The sequence below is a fragment of the Oncorhynchus mykiss genome, chromosome 10 (genome assembly GCF_057628025.1).
Source record: "Oncorhynchus mykiss isolate SJ-2025 chromosome 10, ASM5762802v1, whole genome shotgun sequence".
In the NCBI taxonomy this organism is placed as follows: Eukaryota; Metazoa; Chordata; class Actinopteri; order Salmoniformes; family Salmonidae; genus Oncorhynchus; species Oncorhynchus mykiss.
Window position 1 is genome coordinate 28270038 of NC_143031.1, and position 21406 is coordinate 28291443.

Sequence of the window (21406 nt, forward strand, 5' to 3'; positions counted from 1 at the left end):
AGACTCTTACCCGCATACATGGCAGACTAGAACCATTTAACTCTGTTTTGTTTCTGGCCAGCATTGTGTCAAGTCACTCCAGTTCACACTGACCGTGGCTTGTGCAGCATGTAGCCCATCACTTTTTCCATCTGATCTATCGATAGCACTAAATTCAGGGCATCAATGTTGTTAAGAAAAGCAGCAAATGTTCCACCTTTAAAAAACAGCGCGATAGAAAGCACTGTCAACACATACTGAACAGCTCACGTTATAAACTCAGCAAAAAAAGAAATGTCCCTTTTTCAGAACCCTGTCTTTCAAAGATAATTCGTAAAATTCCAAATAACTTCACAGATCTTCATTGTAAAGGGTTTCAACACTGTTTCCTATTCTTGTTCAATGAACCATAAACAATTAATGAACATGCACCTGTGGAACGGTCGTTAAGACACTAACAGCTTTCAGACCGTAGGCATTTAAGGTCACAGTTATGAAAACTTAGGGCACTAAAGAGACCTTTCTACTGACTCTGAAAACACCCAAGGAAAGATGCCCAGGTGTTAGGAATTTTATGAATAATGACTAAACAATGTCCCCATTTTAAATAGAACTGTAACTAAGTAAACTTATACTCTGTTTTATTATATCTGATTAACAATATGAATTCATAAGTGAGAGATTGTGGAGCCTGAAACAATGGTAAATAAATTAAATAAATACCATTCGAGCCAGGTTGGAGAAGATTGGAAGTGTTTTTTTTAAGTAAGCAGAAAGGGTCATTAACCTGTGGTTGAATTGACTCAACTTAGCTCTGGAATGTTCAGATAAGGCAGTGTGTGTTTTCTTAGGTTTTCCATTAGCTGGAACTGTCTGCTGAATGGTGATGGATGAAAACTTCAGAAGGTCTCTGTTGGGAGAAAGGTTATAAAATATTCTATGATGTCATATTTTGTATATAAACTGTTGTTCGTAGTTACATGGGAGCGCGCTCCGAGAATAAATACTAATATCTATTTTTGATAAGACTGGTCTGTCTATTTTATGCAAATAAGAATCTTACAAATTATCATAAAATAGACTAAGTGTATTCAATTAAAGAAAACATATTAGAATTGTGAAATTATACCAACACCAGGGTCCCTGCTCATCTGCGTGAACGTGCCTTAGGCATGCTGCAAGCAGGCTTGAGGACTGCAGATGTGGCCAGAGCAATACATAGCAATGTCTGTACTGTGAGATGCCGAAGACAGCGCTATGGGGAGACAGGGCGGACAGCTGATCGTCCTCACAGTGGCAGACCACGTGTAACACCTGCACAGGATCGGTACATCTGAACATCACACCTGTGTGACAGGTACAGGATGGCAACAACTGCCCGAGTTACACCAGGAACGCACAATCCCTCTATCAGTGCTCAGAATGTCCGCAATAGGCTGAGAGAGGCTGGACTAAGGGCGTGTAGGCCTGTTGTAAAGCAGGTCCTCACCAGACATCATCCGCAACAATGTCGCCTATGGGCACAAACCCACCGTCTCTGGACCAGACAGGAATGGCAAAAAGTGCTCTTCACTGACGAGTCGCGGTTTTGTCTCACCAGAGGTGATGGTCGGATTCACATTTATCATCGAAAGAATGAGCGTTACACCGAGGCCTGTACTCTGAAGCGGGATCGATTTGGAGGTGGAGGATCTATCATGGTCTGGGGCAGTGTGTCACAGCATCATCGGACTGAGCTTGTTGTCATTGCAGGCAATCTCAACGCTGTGTGTTACAGGGAAGACATCCTCCTCCCTCATGTGGTACCCTTCCTGCAGGTTCATCCAGACATGAACCTCCAGCCATACTGCTCGTTCTGTGTGCGATTTCATACAAGACAGGAATGTCAGTGTACTGCCATGGCCAGCGAAGAACCCAGATCTCAATCCCGTTGAGCACGTCTGGGACCTGTTGGATCGGAGGGTGAGGGCTAGGGCCATTCCCCCCAGAAATGTCTGGGAACTTGCAGGTGCCTTGGTGGAAGAGTACGGTAATATCTCACAGCAAGAACTTGAAAATCTGGTGCCGTCCATGAAGCGGAGATGCGCTGCAGTACTTAATGCAGCTGGTGGCCACACCAGATACTGACTGTTACTTTTGATTTTGACCCCCCTTTGTTCAGGGACACATTAGCTAGACAACTGTTTCACTATAAACTCAATGCTGCTATTGTTTTTACATTTCGTAAAGCCGCTTGTGTTTATTAACCAGGCAAGGGGTAGCTAACTAGAAGGCTGGTGGTGACTGGTTAGCTATGGGGAAGCAAGAACCGCTTGCACAATGTTTATAAGAGGAGACTTGCCGCTTGCTCCCCTGCAGCTCACCAGCTGATGCAGGCTGTGTGTGCCGCATCCTCCCCACTGCTGAACTGTATTAAGTGTGCTCATCACTGAAAATCTCTCAAATCATAATCTTTTGTACAGTCCTCTTAGTAGTCATATTTTAGTCAAATATTCACCTTGTTTTAGTAGTCTGAAAATATATTTTTTCCTTTACTTCTAATTTTTTTCAGGTTCTATTATTTAGTCAGATAGTCTCGTCAATTGTCACTGAAAAATTGGTTTGACAAATATGAGTCACTATTTTAGTTTACGAAATTAAAAATGAATGACACTGAAGTACAAATAAATAGTCACTTTTTTTTATTTTACACCAATTGTTTTATTCTGTGAGGGTCTGTTCAGGTCACATGATTTGCAGTAGCTCGACCCCTGAAACCACCACTGGGTAACAACCATCTTACAAGCCACAGGATCATAGGATGGATGACATAACAGGGGGGAGAAACATGGTTGAGACAATGGGGGCAACTGACACAGAGACATTTGTGTGAAAACAAATATAAAGGTCTAGATAGAGTTACAGCACATTTTTACGCTTGAAGGGTTGTAAAACTCCCTGGGCTGGCTGGCTATATAAGAGTAATACAAACAAACACAAGCAAGCACTCTTTTACACAGGCGATATAGATGACAAATTCCCACATTTCTGTATGATAACAGTTGTAGCTGCAGTTGACTGGTCTCTGAAAAACACAGCTCGAAGGAACATAAGTGCATATGAGGGAGTGAGGGTGGTTTCTGCTGAGAACACCTCCACTTCCTCAGTGTGGAAACTGCTAATGGCAGATGTTGGGCACGTGTAGCAGCGAGAGAGATATTGCAGTTTGTGTCAGCAGTCTGGACAGTAGTAGACTAGAGAGCAGGGGTGGTGCTAGACAAGCGCAGGTGGGAAACTTAGGGAGCACTTTGCCTTGGGGGCTGGGTGGGTGTCCAAACTCGGGCGGGTGTGTTTGTCTTCACTCCCACCTCTCCTAGGTGATGGGGATGGGGCTTAGGCGCTGCTGAGGGCATCCACACCGGGCAACACTTTACCTGTGGGCAGAGAGGAAGGACATACAATATGGTCACCGCACTACTGTTCCCTGAAAGAGGGAAATGAGGTACAACACGCTATGGGGAGTCGCACTCTTGCGACTTCGGTTGAAGTATCTACAATCATACCTGACAAGGCCAATGAAAATCGGTGCTGTGCTGGAAGCCCCGCCTTCCACAGGTGATAAGCGTGAGGTTCAGATTCATTCATTCAAATTTAATACTGGTCTTTACCCAGCCCAGGAACAGGCAGCACAGGGCCAAACAGGTGTTGTACTTCATTTCCCTCCTTCAAGGAACAGTAGTTATAGTCATAAAATTACATTCCCTTTTAGGCAGTCAACTTCGGAAGAACATAATATGGGGAAATATAATCACACCCAAAGCCAGCCCCAATGGATACTAAATGAAACTGCTAATGGCAGACCACCAAGACCTGACCCTGTCAGATGCGGCAGTCTGGGTATTGCGCACTCGGAGCACTGCCTAGTGACTTTCCCCTGTCCCAGCATTAAGCACACTGTGGGCTAAACTGAGAGCAGTGACATCCTAGCGATAATACCTCACAAGTGTGTGGTGATGCCCAACTTGCTGCAGCACAAATATCTCCTATAGTCAACCCTCCTATAGTCAATGGTCAAGACGCAGTCAGCTGCCTGGCGGAGGGGACGCGTAGGAGATGGGCTCCACAGTCCAGCGAGAGAGATGCTGCTTGGAGAGCACCCTGCCTTGAGCTGGATTAGCAAAACAGACAAAAAGCTGGTCACATAACCGGATATCCCGTGTCTGTTCAATGTACATGCGTAAAGCACTGGACATAGGCCAATGAAGCAAAATGTGGTGGTGAAAAAGTAAATGGCTCAAAAGCTAAGGACCTGACTTTTGGAGCAAAGGTCACCTTAGTCACCTGGGGCAAACTGAATACAGGAAGGGTGTACAGATAATGCGTGGAGGTCCCCAACATGTTTAGCCGAGGCTCTGCCAATTCCCACATGACATGTTGAGATTGTGGCCATGTACACTTCTAAACATGGAGAAGGCCCCACCCCTGCTCGAAAAAGCTCCTGTAGGAACATAAGGATGTCCCTCACAGACCACTGAAAAAGAACAAGCCCTTTCTTTCGGCACCAGAGCTCAAACGCTTTCCACTTGTATGCATATAGCCCTCTTGTGGAGGGCGCACTTGCAGACAGAATGGTAGCAATAACATTTTGAGGTAAGCCTCTAGCCATCAGATTGTTCCTTTCAGGGGCCAGGCCCATAGGAACCAAATCTCTGGCCTCACGTGTCAAACCTGCCCATGCACCTGGGACAATGATCTTCGTGAAACAAGGCTGCCTGGGCCAACGGGCAGTCAAAATAATGAGTGAATGAAGCCCTCCTGGATCACTCTCTGCACATGGGCTGAATCAGAACCACTGGCAGAAATGTGTAAAGGAGGGTCAGAGGCCACTGGTGTAGCCCCCATTTTGATGAAGAGGGCCCCCCCTGGATAGCAGATCCACACCCGAGTTAACGCAAATGGGAACATGCATCACCCGAAGTGAGAGCAAATGCACACTGTTCCACAGCTACAGGGAGCAGGCCAAGATGAGGAGGGGATGGACTGAGTCCCCCTCTGCCTGTTGATGTACTGTATACCACCATTGCCATGTGGTTGGATCTGACCAGCATATGCTTGCCGACAAACGGGAGGTGCCTGAGCGCTAAGGACGCGGTCAGAAGTTCCAGGTAATTGATATGTTGGGCTCTCTGACACGGTCCATACTCCCCAAATTGAGCAACCCTCGCACAGCGCTCCCCACCCTTGGGTGGGACGAGTCATGGCCATCTTGCGGGATAACACCTGGCCCATTAGACGGGGGTTCTTTCCACTGGGCTAGTGCCCGAAGGCATGTCGGGGACACCCAAATCGACTGGTTTAGGTGGCGAGATGCATCCAATCGCGTTGCTAGCACCCAGCGTAGAACGGCTACACCAATAATAATCCCAGGGGAATGACCACTATACCCAGCCATTATACCCAGTAGGCGGAGGAACTGCCAAAAACGACATGTGCATCCTAACCAGCCTCTCTGGACAATAAAACTTGACCCAGCGTAGAACGGCTACACCAATAGTAATCCCAGGGGAATGACCACTATGACAGAAGCCATTATACCCAGTAGGCGGAGGAACTGCCAAAAACTACATGTGTACCCTAACCAGCCTCTCTGGACAATAAAACTTCACCCAGCTGAGCAGCCGAAAAGTGACAGTGCTTGTTCAGGATTCGCATTATCCACATCCTTGTTAGCAAACGGTGCTAGGTAGCCAGCTAGCTTGCCATCCACTGGAGGGGTGTGCATCAGCCCTGCCCCCTCCGGGTCCATGAAGGGGGCACACCCATGTAGTATCAGCTTAGCTGAATGAGGGTTGGACCAGGCTGTTGTCCATTCGTCAACGAAACCCAGATTCCAATTGTTTGCTTTAGTAGTGTGAATCGTTTCTTTTCATACTGAGGTGAAGAGCGGAATAATTGAAGAAATGAATCTGAGCCTCACACTTATCACCTATGGAAAGCGAGGCTTCCAGTGAGGCCCGGATTTAATTTGCCTTGTCAAGCGTGATTGTAGATCCTTCAACAGAAGACGCAAAAGTGCAACTCCCTATAGTATGTTGTACTGAAGTTAACTGATTGAAAGGGAACTACCATACAGAAATGCAGTCATTTGTTGCTAGTCTGCTGTTGCATCTACTTACAGACCCTACATCATGCCACCTTGCAGATCTGAAACAACTTAATGTGTGGAAGCAATAGGGAAGAAACTACATAGTGTCATGGGGCAGCGGTTAAGGGGTTGATTTTGAACTGGACATAGGTCAAAAGTCCGGATGAGACCGTGGTGACGTCACTCACCCTCCAGAAGCTCCAGACTGGCTCCGCCTCCTGTGCTGACATGGCTGACCTTATCCTCTGTGCCCCATTTGGCGCAGCAGGTAGCTGTGTCACCTCCACCTGGGCATCAACAAGACAACATGGGGTTAAAATTAAGGTCATACAGACCCATCACTGTGATGGTGATCATTCACTACTATAGATGTGAGGAAGAAAGGGTGTTGGTATTTGGCACCATCTAATGGTGAGAATGATAGAGTGGATGAAGAAAAACTTCCAATCAAAACGGCAGAGCAGGCATAAATGTATACATGTATTTATTTACAAACATTGTCTCAGGTGCCTGGTGAAAGACGTGCTTCATGGTAATTGTGTAAACAGTGGTAGAGGGTCTTACCGATGATTGTGACGCAGCCTGAGTTGGTGACCTCCACCACTTTGTCCATCAGGCTCTTGGTTCCTTTGGCAAAGTTCTCAAACTCAAACACACCCACGGGGCCGTTCCACACAATCTGCTTGGCTCTGCCTACAGCCTCTGCGAAGAGCTTGTTGCTCTCGGGTCCACAGTCCAGACCCTGGGGAGAACAGAGGGAGAGATGGACACAGTTTTAAGTACTGATCTACAATATCAACACAAAACTATATCCTATATTTTATTTCACTATGAAAGTGATACAGTATATCAAATTGCTAGCTAGCACAATAACTAAGGAAAATTCCCATGACCACCCCTCAAGAAGACAATAAAACCCAATCAGGGTTGTGTTCATTAGGTACCAAACTGAAGAAAACAGACTGAAACTTGGAGGGACTTCCCTGGACTTGTCCAAAGCTTGTTTTAGTTTTCTGTTACAAAGCGTTTCAAAATGTTTTACATGGCATGCCCTTATGAACATGACCCAGGTTGCTCTCCTCCTCTCCTCACCATCCAGCCTGCGGGGATGCCAGCAGCCACAGTGGCGTTGCCAGTCTGGGCATGCTCGTCAAACTTCTCGGCGGTGATGAAGTCAACGGGTAGGTTGATCTTGACATTGTTCTTCTCAGCCTTGGCCATCAGCTCTTTGACGATCTTGGCGCCCTCCTCATCATACAGGGAGGTGCCGATCTGCCAGGGAAGAGAGGATCACTCATTTTAACATTTTAACTACAACCACCATGATATACACCACAGTCAATCATTGAACATATTTAACTAGGGGTCGCGTTAAAAGGATTCTGTGTTTTTCCACACAGAAAAGGAAAGACAAAACATTTTTTTTCTTCTCTTGCTGCATTTTAAAACGCAGATCTAAAACGTTTCTTGTTGAAATTGTGCTCAGCTTCAGTCAGGGTTCGCTCCAGATCATACATGTAGAAGGAGTAACTTCCTGCTTCAGTTGCAATACATTTTCTCAAGTCATTGGATCACCAGACAGAGCTCTGACTGATGTGTAGGCTACTTTTCTCCAGTACTTTCCCTCTGGTAGCAAGTTAAAATGCAAGATTAACTTCAAACAAAACATTAGGAAATGTAGCTGGCAAAATTCTTTCTAAGATAAACATTACAAATTTGATGGCCATAAATCATTTTTGAAAAATAATACCTTGCTTTTTCATTGTAAGCCAAATAGCATTGCACTTCTAATGACAACACATTCGGCAGAATATCGTTTCACTAATGTATTTTGTGAAAAACTATAGTTGCATGCCCCTTATTACTCTATTGAAGAAAAAAACAAAGAAAAAAAACGTTAAATATAAAAAGTCAGTGAAATGGTTGACAAATCAGATTTTTTTTATTTTTTAAAATGCATATTTCTGAAAGCTAATGTGACCCCAGATTTAACTAGATTGTGCTGAGGCACGAGTGAGTTCCGAGTTACATTCAATCAAAGAGGTTAAAATTATGATAGAAACACAATTGGCCAAAAAAAAGGGGCAGAATCCTCCTCTCCATTTCTTCCACTCTTCTTCCCTCCAGTGTCTCCCTTAAACAAAGTATCATCTCCCTCAGCCCCCCCCCTGTACTCACCTCCATGTTGTTGAGGACATTGAGGAAGGTGAAGGCCATGCCACCACCGATGATCATCTCATTGACCTGGTCCAACATGTTGTTGATCAGTTGAATCTTGTCCTTGACCTTGGCTCTGCACACAACAGAGAGAAACTATGAAAAACTGGTAAACATAGTAAAACAATGATATGAAGATAATTTATTTGAATCCCATATCTATAATCCATTATAAAACACACTTAAATAAAAAATATATAACTAGGCAAGTCAGTTAAGAACAAATTCTTATTTTCAATGACGGTCTAGGAACAGTGGGAGGTGAGTACGGGGGGGGGGGGGGGCTGAGGGAGATGATACTTTGTTTAAGGGAGACACTGGAGGGAAGAAATGGAGAGGAGGATTCTGCCCCCTTTTTTTTTAACTGCCTTGTTCAGGGGCAGAACGACAGATGTTTACCTTGTCAGCTCGGGGATACGATCTTGCAACCTTTCGGTTACTAGTCCGACACTAACCACAAGGCTACCCGACGCCCCATAGTCATAATGCAGTGTAAGCGTAGTTATAAACACACATGGTAAAACTCAGTTACGGAAAGGTTTCTAGTTGAGGAAGATAAGTCATTTTTTTAGTGTTACATTATTTGTTTGTTGTTTAATGAATTTAGAACTAAATCCTACCGCCTTTCATGCATTGTCGTGTGGCTTATTTATTAGCCAATTCACATCAAATGTACTTTGTCAGTGGCAGAGGGCCAAAAAGCTGAACTGCAGCAGTGAGAGAACCGGATTGGATATAGCGGTTGCACAATGCCCGGCTGAAATGGACTCCGACACTGGCCAATTTCAACATGTTTCCAACGGTAGCTAGCTGTGTGTGTGGCTCAACTTTCCCACTGTGCAAGGCTGTAAAGTGGCCAGTGATAAGGGAAGACTAGAATGCATAAGTAGAGTACTGTCACACAAATTGAAGTATTACAAACAAACTTAAAATAAACTAGTCCATTGTTGACATATGCAAAATATTTTTCATGTCAGCAATCAAGTTTAAAGACATTCATCTTTCAAAATACAGAAGGTAGGATGCATTTAGCATCCTATGATTCCAAATACTGGCTTTATTTCAAAAGATCTACATCTGGAAATCTTGATTGTTAACATTCAAAACATTTTGGGACTATATCAACAATGGATTAATGAAACAAATACCAAAAGATAGGAGAATTCCACTCAAAAACTTTAACACTAGAAACTCTAGCTAAAGCAGTCATTTTGACTGCTCGTGAAGGAAATTGTTTTAATAACTGCCATTTTTTAAGTCCTGACCCCCACTGTCCTTGACCTTTCCTAAATAAGTCTATAGAACACACTGCCATTGTTAGAATCTTAAAATCACAAACAGAATTGGAGTTCAAATCAAATTTGATGCACCGAATACAACAGACCTTACTGTGAAATGCTTAGTTAAAGTCCTTAACCAACAATGCAGTTCAAGAAATAGAGTTAAGAAATAACTTTTTATATACAGTGGGGCAAGATGAGAGAGGCCTATATAAAAAGATGAGGCCTATAATTTATCATAGGTACACTTCAACTATGACAGACAAAATGAGAAGAAAAAAATCCAGAAAATCACATTGTAGGGTTTTTAATGAATTTATTTGCAAATTATGGTGTAAAATAAGTATTTGATCAATAACAAAAGTTTCTCAATACTTTGTTATATACCCTTTGTTGGCAATGACAGAGGTCAAATGTTTTCCGTAAGTCTTCACAAGGTTTTCACACACTGCTGGTATTTTGGCCCATTCCTCCATGCAGATCTCCTCTAGAGCAGTGATGATTTGGGGCTGTTGCTGGGCAACACGGACTTTCAAATCCCTCCAAAGATTTTCTATGGGGTTGGAGACTGGCTAGGCCACTCCAGGCCCTTGAAATGCTTCTTACGAAGCCACTCCTTTGTTGCCCGGGCGGTGTGTTTGGGATCATTGTCATGCTGAAAGACCCAGCCACGTTTCATCTTCAATGCCCTTGCTGATGGAAGGAGGTTTTCACTCAAAATCTCACGATACATGGCCCCATTCATTCTTTCCTTTACACGGATCAGTCGTCCTGGTCCCTTTGCAGAAAAACAGCCCCAAAGTATGATGTTTCCACCCCCATGCTTCACAGTAGGTATGGTGTTCTTTGGATGCAACTCAGCATTCTTTGTCCTCCAAACACGACGAGTTGAGTTTACCAAAAAGTTATATTTTGGTTTCATCTGACCATATGACATTCTCCCAATCTTCTTCTGGATCATCCAAATGCTCTCTAGCAAACTTCAGATGGGCCTGGACATGTACTGGCTTAAACAGGGGGACACGTCTCGCACTGCAGGATTTGAGTCCCTGGCGGCGTTGTGTGTTACTGATGGTAGGCTTTGTTACTTTGGTCCCAGCTCTCTGCAGGTCATTCACTAGGTCGCTCCGTGTGGTTCTGGGATTTTTGTTCACCGTTCTTGTGATCATTTTGACCCCACGGGGTGAGATCTTACGTGGAGCCCCAGATTGAGGGAGATTATCAGTGGTCTTGTATGTCTTCCATTTCCTAATCATTTCTCCCACAGTTGATTTATTCAAACCAAGCTGCTTACCTATTGCAGATTCAGTCTTCCCAGCCTGGTGCAGGTCAGCTCTTTGGTCTTGGCCTTAGTGGAGTTTGGAGTGTGACCGTTTGAGGTTGTGGACAGGTGTCTTTTATACTGATAACAAGTTCAAACAGGTGCCATTAAATAAGTTACAGGTCCGTGAGAGCCAGAAATCTTGCTTGTTTGTAGGTGACCAAATACTTATTTTCCACCATAATTTGCAAATAAATTCATTAAAAATCCTACAATGTGATTTTCTGGATTTTTTAACTAATTTTGTCTGTCATAGTTGAAGTGAACCTATGATGAAAATTACAGGCGTCCCTCATCTTTTTAATTGGGAGAACTTGCACAATTGGTGGCTGACAAAATATTTTTTTGCCCCACTGTATATATATTTAGTAAATATTAACAAGGCTATATACAGGAGGTAACGGTACCGAGCCAACGTGCAGGGGTACAGGTTAGTGGAGGTAATTTGTACATGGAGGTAGGGGTAGAGTGACTATGCATAGATAATAAAAAGCGAGTAGCAGCAGTGAGGTAGCAGAGAAAATAATCTGACTTGGGTGACTGGAGTCTGACAATCTATTGGGCCTCCCTCTGATATCGCCTAGCATATAAGTCCTGGATGGCAGGAAGCTTGGCCCCAGTGATGTACTGGGCTGTATGCACTACCCTCCGTAGGACCTTACGGTCAGATGCTGAGCAGTTGCCATACCAGGCGCTGATGCAACCGGTCAGGATGCTCTCGATGGTGCAGCTGTAGAACTTTTTGACGATCATGCCAAATCTTTTCAGTGTCCTGCGGGGAAAAGGTGTTGTGGTACCCTCTTCATGACTGTCTTGGTGTGTTTGACCATGATAGTTCGTTGGTGATGTGGACACCAATTAACTTCAACCTTTCGACCCGCTCCACTACAGCCCGCCAATGTTAATGGGGGCCTGTTCGGTCTTTTCCGATCAGTCCTGCCACATCCGACGAGCGTCAGAGCCGGTGCAGTAGGATTCAATCTTAGTCCTGTATTGACGCTTTGCCTGTTTGATGGTTCGTCTGAGGGCGTAGTGGGATTTATAAGCGTCTGGATTAGTGCCCCGCTCTTTCAAAGCGACAGCTCTAGCCTTTAGCTCGGTGTGGATGTTGCCTGTAATCTATGGCTTCTGGTTGGGATATGTACATACGGTCACTGTGGAGAGAACAATGTCGATGCACTTATTGATGAAGCCGGTGACTGATGTGGTATACTCCTCAATCCCATTGGATGAATCCCGGAACATATTCCAGTCTGTGCTAGCAAAACAGTCCTGTAGCGTAGCATCCGCATCATCTGACCACTTCTGTATTGAGCGAGTCACTGGTACTTCCTGCTTTAGTTTTTGATGGTAAGCAGGAATCGGGACGATAGAATTATGGTCCGATTTCCCAAATGGAGGGCGAGCTTTGTATACGTCTTTGTGTGTGGAGTAAAGGTGGTCTAGAGTTTTTTTCCCTCTGGTTGCATATTGGTAGAAATTCGGTAAAACAGATTTAAGTTTGCCGACATTAAAATCCCCGGCCACTAGGAGCGCAGCTTCTGGATGCCAATTTTCTTGTTTGCTTATGGTCTTATAGTGCGGTCTTAGTGCCAGCATTGGTTTGTGGTGATAAATAGATGGCTATGAATAATATAGATGATAACTTTTGGTAGTGTGGTCTACAGCTTATCATGAGGTACTTTTTCTCAGGCAAGCAATACATCAACTTCTTTAATATTAGTTAAACAGTTTTATGAGGGCACGTCCTTTTTTGAATGGTTTTCCCCGTTGTCCCTCCTGACAGTAGGACCTGCTCCGCTCCTTCTCCTGATCGTGGAATGTGCCGTGCCCAGTTGATACATCACCCTGATCATTGCCTCAAAACTGAACCTAAACTAATTTCACACCTATAACAGATTAAATAAATGAAGTAAAGCGTGATGGGGAGAAAGGGGGAGAATGGGTGAGTTGATGAGTGAGAATGGGTGAGTTGATGAGTGAGAATGGGTGAGTTGATGAGTGAGGGAAAGCAGATGATGCTTAATGATGTAATCACCAATTGTGTTGGTATATTCTAATTATTATCTCAAAATGCTGTGTACCCTATATCAGTCCTTCAAATCCAAGCAGTTTTATCAGTCTACTCTGGCCCACTTGGAGTACACAATGAGAGAGTGCATCATTTAAAATGGCAAGAAGACCAAGACGATTGGATGCACATACTGCGTTAGGGCTCCTACCAGATCTGAATGAACACGACTCAGATGGCGGGGAAGAAATGAATCTTGACATCGCTGATGATTATTCTTCAGATTCTGAGCCTCAGCCTGAATAACAGAGGTCTAAGCGCAAAAAAGGCAGAACGGTGCACACTAAGCATGTGCCCGTGCCACTACCAAATGAAACAGTGAGACAGGAGCGAGGAAGGGACAGCACCGTTTACCTAGAACAAGCCGGTGACAACGCTATAGGTCGATTATCAGCACAAAATCTCATCACTAAGAGCGCAGGTCCTACATCTCAAGCAAAAAACAACATCAGCAATGCACTCACCATCTGTCGTTGATTATGTGACATGGGCATGCTACAGCATTCAGGGACTGTACTGTGGCTAAGGTGCACACGGAGCAAGGAGACACTGCCTGGGATCAGACTGTTGATGAACTGGAAGCATTCATTTCAATCCTGTGTGTCCATGGAGCATTCGGTGTAAAGAGCATCTATATGGAGAGCTTCTGGTCAGACATCTATGGGATACTTTTCTTTACAGAAACCATGTCACGGGATCGCTTCAGAGAGATCATGCGTTACCTCCATTTTGATGACAAAGAAACAGACATTTGTCAATTCGTCATGGTATCCAACGTATAAATAATAGGCTGACTGCTGTCATATCGACACATTCATTATAATGCCATTATTGCTTTTGTGCTGATTTTCACTATTTATCAAGCACACTTGGCGCTTATAGTGATTTTAGGCTACTGATGTTTTCATTTGACCGTGCATCTTGCTGACCATGCGTCTTGGTGGTTGGGGTATCATTATAAAAAGCTGTCACCGTGTTGTAATACAACTATGAAACAGAAAGAGAATGTAACAAAGAACACTCCACAAATAAAATTGATATAAAACATGGGTGTTTTTTGTGCTGCTAGTTGTTGAGCCAATGCTCAATAGAGTGATACCAGAGAAGCAGATGCAGGCCTCTGGGTACTTTATTCCTAATTGATCACCGATGAGCTCTCCCAGCCCCGTCCATAACCAGAGCCGTGGACCAGTTACTTACCCTCCGAGAATGGCCAGAAAGGGCCTGGCTGGTTTCTCCAGAGCCATGGCAAAGTAGTCCAGCTCCTTCTTCATCAGGAAACCTGCAGCCTTCTGGGACAGGTTCACTCCAACCATGGAGCTGGGGGAGGGAGAGGCAGGTATGCGGGGAAGGGGCGAAAGGGAGAGGAAAAGCAGTGTGAGAAGGAGAAGCAAGGAGACAGAAAAAAATAGTAATAGAGGTAGAAAGAAGAGAATAAGATTAAGGAAAGTAGGAGACACGGAGTGGCAATGAGTGATTTGACAGAAAAATAATTATCTTGAAGGACAATAATCATCACTCCACAGTAGTGTCCAGTGAACCTACCTGTGGGCTCTGTGTGCTGTGCCAAAGGCATCATTGACGTAGACATCTCCCAGTTTAGACAGAGAGGCTCTGAAGGAATCAATCTGCTCCTGGGTTGCTTTGGTCTAGCAGAGAAAGGAGAGAGGATAGAACACATTGTTACAGATGGCAGAGGGCTCAGGTTACAACCAACAGGCTCTATTACATCTAGAATAGAGAGCTGTACGACCCATTGTGCGGTATACAGAGGCCTCATTTATTCATATAGATGGTATCAATGCCTAGTCATTATTTGTGTGAAGGTATAGTTCATTTTTTTAAATTCAACAATATGACCCATATCTACAGTGTACAAAACAGCTCTTTCCATAACAGACTGACAAAGGTATATCTAGGTGAAAGCTACAGTCCCTTATTGATGTCACCTGTTAAATTGCCTTCAATCAGTGTAGATGAAGGGGAGGAGACCGTTGAAAGGAAGGATATTTATGCCTTGAGACAAACCGAGACATGGATGGTGTAAGTGTGCCATTCAATGCACCGGTTTGAGTGTGTCAAGAAAAGCAACACTGCTTGGTTTCACACGCTCAGTTTCCCCTGTGTGTATCAACTACAGTCCACCACCCAAAGGACATCCAGCCAACTTGACAACTGTGGGAACCATTGGAGTCAACATGGGCCAGCATCCCTGTGGAACACTTGATACTTTGTAGAATACTGTCATGACTTGGCCTCCTGGATGGAGATCAAAGGTGCAGGCTAACCAAAGGTTTCAAAAACTCCCCCTCTCCTGGGGGAGTTGGCCAGTTTTATGAAGGTCATAAATACCTTGCAGGTACTCTCTCTCCCACTCTGCAGAAATGGAAGTTAAAAATCCCGTTGTTACAACAGAGAGAGACTATGCAGTACTGTAATATAAAAAGGTTGTACATTGAAACAATATTTCTAACGTAAATAATGTGGGAAATGGTTGGTGGGACAAGAATCCTATCAAATCAGTTATTGCTTTGTGATATTGTTAAGGACGGTATAACTAAATAACTATCTCTGAAAGTGTACGCATTCAAGGGGTCAGGTTTACATATAAATGTTGTATAACTTATATGATTAAATAAACTATTTGTGAGAAGATGAAATGTGACTTTAGCCTTCTAAATGATAATGATTTTTCAGACTTTTGCCAAGTCAGTAACCACACCCATGTAACCACAGACATTGGGGCAACGTGATGGAACCGCCCTCCAAGGCGAGTGCTAAAACAGAGTGACCGACAGCGTGAGCTGAACGGTACGAAATGGTTAAAAACTCTGAAACTTTCAACAGAGAAGAAAATCTCTACAGACCAGTATATTGCCGGGTTGCTACTGGCGTGTAAAATGGTTCTAGCTGTACCCTGAATAATCAACCATTGAGACCAGTATACGGACAGTGTTGAGCCGGATGTCACGAATGGGTTAGACTCTACCAGACCAGAAATTGTAAGACTCAAACTCTCGAGTTAAGAAGATAAAGACTACATGTTGGAGAGGGGAAGAACATTTTCCTCCCACCATTGTGTGGTACTCTGATGGATCCAGTCTAACGAACACTTCTAGAACAAAGATAGCCCACTTCCACAACTACTAAGTACATTGACTTCTGGTGGACAACCAGACTTATGTCAAACTACTCTCCACAGACTGCTATCTCTGTTGAAATCACTTGATCAAAGACGTACATACGTAAATATGTACATTGCATTTCTAAAACCCAAATGAGCGGTTGTTATGATGTTAAATATCCATATTTACCATAAGCGTAGTATTCAACTGTATGTACTAGAGGTCGACCGATTAATCGGAATGGCCGATTAATTATGGCCGATTTTACGTTTTCATAACAATCTGAAATCTGTATTTTTGGGCACCAATTTGCCGTTTTTATTTTTATTAAACCTTTATTTAACTAGGCAAGTCAGTTAAGAACACATTCTTACTTTCAATGACGGCCTAGGAACGGTGGGTTAACTGCCTTGTTCAGGGGCAGTACACCAGATTTTCACCATGTCAGCTCGATCTTGTCAATCTTGCAAATTTACAGTTAACTAGTCCAACGCAATAACGACCTGCCTCTCTCTCGTTGCACTCCACAAGGAGACTGCCTGTTACGCGAATGCAGTAAGCCAAGGTAAGTTGCTAGCTAGCATTAAACGTATCTTATAAAAAACAATCAATCACTAGTTAACTACACATGGTTGATGATATTACTAGATATTATCTAGCGTGTCCTCCTATAATCTGACTGAGCATACATGACTGAGCGGTGGTAGGCAAAAGCAGGTAAACATTCATTCAAACAGCACTTTCGTGCGTTTTGCCAGCAGCTCTTCGTTGTGCGTCAAGCATTGCGCTGTTTATGACTTCAAGCCTATCAACTCCCGAGATGAGGCTGGTGTAACTGAAGTGAAATGGCTAGCTAGTTAGCGCGCGCTAATAGCGTTTCAAACGTCACTCGCTCTGAGCCTTCTCGTAGTTGTTCCCCTTGCTCTGCATGGGTAACGCTGCTTCGATGGTGGCTGTTGACGTTGTGTTGCTGGTTCAAGCCCAGGGAGGAGAGAGGAGAGGGATGGAAGCTATACTGTTACATTGGCAATACTAAAGTGCCTATAAGAACAGCCAATAGTCAAAGGTTAATGAAATACAAATGGTATAGAGGGAAATAGTCCTATAATTCCTATAATAACTACAAGCTACAACTTCTTACCTGGGAATATTGAAGACTCATGTTAAAAGGAACCACCAGTTTTCATATAACGTTAGCTTTCTTACGTCGCACATATTGCACTTTTACTTTCTTCTCCAACACTTTGTTTTTGCATTATTTAAACCAAATTGAACATGTTTCATTATTTACTTGAGGCTAAATTGATTGTATTGATGTATTATATTAAGTTAAATAAAATGTTCATTCAGTATTGTTGTAATTGTCATTATTACAAGTAAATACATTTAAAAACAAAAATCGGCCGATTAAATCGGTATCGGCATTTTTGGTCCTCCAATAAATCGGTATTGAATAATCATAATTGGTCGACCTCTAGTATGTACAATAGTTGAGCTCCTTTGTCTCACCTTCTCCCGCTCTCTTTCCCCACCCCGTTACTTTGTGTAACCAGCCGTCATATCGGGTTAGTCCACTAGGGACTTTTAATTGCATTGTGTTAGTAATCAATGTATACACTATTGTGTGTGTATGTAATTCTGTGTGATTATTTCATTAGTTAGTAAATAAATAATAGAGCCAATTTGTGTATCGCCGATTCATCATGACGACTAGGGTTTGTGCAGATTTATAGGATATTACGGCGCTCAGAATGAGACAAACGGGAGAAAATTATTGATGGATGACGGATAGTATATCGAGATATTCTGATAATTAATTTGGAAAATGGTAACTTGTTAAACTTTTCCCATGGTGCCCCAGATTACTACTTAAATTGTTATATGATTAATTTAATTTTATAATTGAACGTGGTATGTAATTATACCATGTAACCATCTTCGCATTAATGGTAGCAACGTCACGACAATACCATGCCCCTACGAATTGAGGCTGTTCTGATGGCAAAGTTAATCAAGTGTATTAATGGTCTATAATACATGTGACAGATCACTAGGTGTGGAACATAGGAGGATAGTGATGCGAGACAATTCAGAGGTGCAGCATATAAGGCAAGGTTCAAAACCAGGCAAAAGCTGGTATATTTACCAAATGAACCGATGGTTTACAGAAATGGCCCAACTTGGTCCAATCTTTCCGAGCGGCCATCTTTGTTGTGGCGACTTTGGTACCAGGGCTCCTCCTGGCTGGCAGCTGCAACCTTGTGGTGTGGGAGGTGAGACTCACTTCCATGGTGGTTAGTCATTCATGTCTCTTCATTTGCCATCTCTGGTTCTGAATGTTTCCCATAAGAAACATTACCATATGAAATGGATTCACTCACCGAGTTAGTGGGACCCTGGTAGTTCAGCGTTTGGCATTCATATTCCATCTCCCGCTCAGCATCCCACCACCACTCTTCTTCTTCTTGAGTGCACTGGGCCTTCAGCATTGCACTGGGGTCACACTCACATGAATCATGGTTAACATCAGCATGGGATGGGCAGTTTTGAGACGCATCATTCTTATGCGATTCATCAAGCCTGTCAGTCTGGCTACTCACGGAGATCAAATCTGGTGGGGCGTCCGTCTGGCTGTGACCATCTATTAATGTGCTGGTTTGGCAGCTTGAGGAACAATATAAGACGCACCATTCTCGGTTTCTTTATCTTGACTCTCGGGTACCTGCACCAGTTCTTCCACTTTGGCCTGTAGCTCACTCCTCTCCAGTTTCAAGTTCTCAATGCACTTTCCTTGGACTGTGCATTCTTCATTGAGGTCATCAACCTCTTCTCAAAGACACTTTTTCTCTTCTTCAGTTTTGCACAGGAGACCTTGAAACATTTTCAGCCTCCTCTTCAAGTCTTCAGCTTCATCGTGTGGAGCACATTTTCTTCTATTTACCCGTTTCAAAGTTTGCAGCTCCTGCAAAGTACCCTTCCAATACTTCTCCAGCTTGGCGGATCGCCGTTGCTCTTTGTTTCAGCAGGCTTTCTTTAGCCTTCTTCCTCTTCTCAGCTTCGGCAGTTAGCAAAATATTCTGGACATTCTTCCAAACACTTTTCCCACACTGGCTGTTTTTGCATTGTGTGCTATAGGCCTATAACAACAGCGGTTTGTCACTTGACTCTCCTTCAAAATAATATTTCCTGGATCAGTTGATGATGGTCGACAATATCACAAGGCCTAACTAAACAGCTGGATACCAAATGCGCACCCAACAAGTAAGGTATATTAGACTATGCATAGCCTATTGAAGAACCACGCAAGTTAGGTGACTTGGTTAAAAGCGTTTTTTTCTTTAAGCGTGATATTGCAATTGCATAAATCCTTTGGATTTGTGTGCCCATGAAAAAGGGGTTTAACAGCGTAGCCTAACATATCATTATGAACACAATCTAATAGACTCAGCAAAACTTTGTCCCACTGATGGCCCCCATAAGGGGTTGTGGGTTTCGTATTCAGATGGTTGATCTTTCAGAACATTCACACCTAGCCTACTGGACAATCAGCTCAGTCATCTGTACGCTTTCCTGTGTGCAGTGCAGATCAGTAATATTTCCCTCTCCTTTTCATATAAAAAAATGCAACTGTTAGCCTATTGATACAGACTTTACATAGGCCATTATCACTATAGCCTAATACTCCAATTGATTGACAGATTGTGTGCTGCCGACAAACAGCAGTGCAGTATTTCTAATAATTAGCCTAAACTGAATCCTAAAAAACTCTGAATGAATGAATCTGCACAGCCCTTGCTAAAGCCAATGATGTTTGAGTAGGCTAGGCCTAGTTTATATTATATTGATAATTAGATTCCATAGATCAAATTGAAAGAAAAATAAATGTTATTTCAACCTTGTAATTTATTATGTGAAAGTTTTTTATTCAATAATTAATGTATTAATTAGTAGGCTTATGGAGGACATTTTAAGTTATTCACCCAACCCAGTTTTATTTATTCTAAAAAGGCATGCAACGAATGCAGAGCATTTTAATTTATTTTATACAATATTCGGCCCAAATGAACACATTTATTTTAGGGCTTAAATGAGCCAATATATGAGAGCCTTCAGGACAGCTTAACTGATTTTACCCACGGAAAATATATGAGAGCCTTTATGAGTTCCCCACGGAGCAATGAAGCCACCAGCACATGCATTGTCCCCAAGTTAAATCGTGCACACGCGGCCGAAAGTAACCAACATAAAATAATGCATTGCAGCGGTGCTTCGATTCTATACAGTGTATCTATAAGATGGTGAACATACCACAGTAATGCCAGCGGAGATGACTGCATGATCAGGGTACTTGCACGTGAATATACTGTATGTACTTTTGATCCAGTTCCTACTGCACTTTAGCAGGCCAAGTTTATAACTTTCACAGAAAGGTCCAGGCTGATCTGTGGAGTCACATCAAAATGGCAGGAGTTGGCACAAGAACAGTTCAACCAGGTCATCATAGAATTCACCCTTAACCACAGACCTGGGATCAGATTATGCTACCCACAATCCTAACCTTAACCATAAAGGTGAATAAAAAAATATCAGAACCCAAATCAGTGGTTAGGGGTAAGATCTAGGCTTACCTACTCCGTCGCCTGCCACCACCCAGCCAACGGGGGACCTTGTGAAAGGTTGACAGCTGCCCCCTTTCCCCATCTCCTCTGCCCCCTCTAAGGGCTGCATACCAGCCAGGGCTAACATGGCAAGAAAAGCAACATGCTCGGCCCGGGACAACCCACTACCCTTCAATCAAAATGTCAGCAGGTCAGGGCAGCACCGCGGCTGTATGAGAGGAGATGGAGGTGGTAGAAGTAGCCTCCTGGCCTTTGATTCAGGCACAAGCATAGATACTACAAAACGTATCCTATGAACCTATGCATTGACATAATACTCTCAGAGGTGCAACCTTCTTAAGAGCTGCTGTCTGTTGTAGCGGGTGATTCCTCTTGAAACTAGAATTTTAAAAAAGAGCATGATTTGGGGGATTTTCACAACATTTAACCATACAAGGGTCCTTTGGAGGAAGGATTGCCAATTTTGCAATATATCGTTGAACATAATATATTCTACGGGCATATCGAAGTTCCAGAGCGGGATCTCTGCTGGTTTTAAAGTTATGGCCCATTTTATACAGAGAAATTGGCATAGTAGACAATCAATTTAACCAATCACAGCCCTCCTTTTACTTGTATCATTGCACATCCTGCAAAGGCAACCATTTTGAATCTATTTTCACATTCACTG

General features: G+C 43.3%; 1 protein-coding gene across 2 annotated transcripts in view; it reads right to left on the bottom strand.

The window, feature by feature from the left end:
• Window positions 1-2654: 2654 nt before the first annotated feature.
• The window catches only part of LOC110533595 (phosphoglycerate kinase), a 29298-nt gene continuing 10546 nt past the window's right edge, over window positions 2655-21406 (bottom strand). For both annotated transcript variants that reach the window (XM_090186293.1, XM_021617965.3), the window contains exons 5-11: window positions 14538-14641; window positions 14193-14312; window positions 8282-8396; window positions 7196-7375; window positions 6668-6845; window positions 6292-6390; window positions 2655-3392 (exon numbers count right to left, since the gene is read on the bottom strand). In XM_090186293.1, coding sequence (XP_090042419.1) covers window positions 3352-3392; window positions 6292-6390; window positions 6668-6845; window positions 7196-7375; window positions 8282-8396; window positions 14193-14312; window positions 14538-14641 — 837 coding nt within the window. In that variant the 3' untranslated portion in view covers window positions 2655-3351. The remainder of the gene's footprint in view (window positions 3393-6291; window positions 6391-6667; window positions 6846-7195; window positions 7376-8281; window positions 8397-14192; window positions 14313-14537; window positions 14642-21406) is intronic.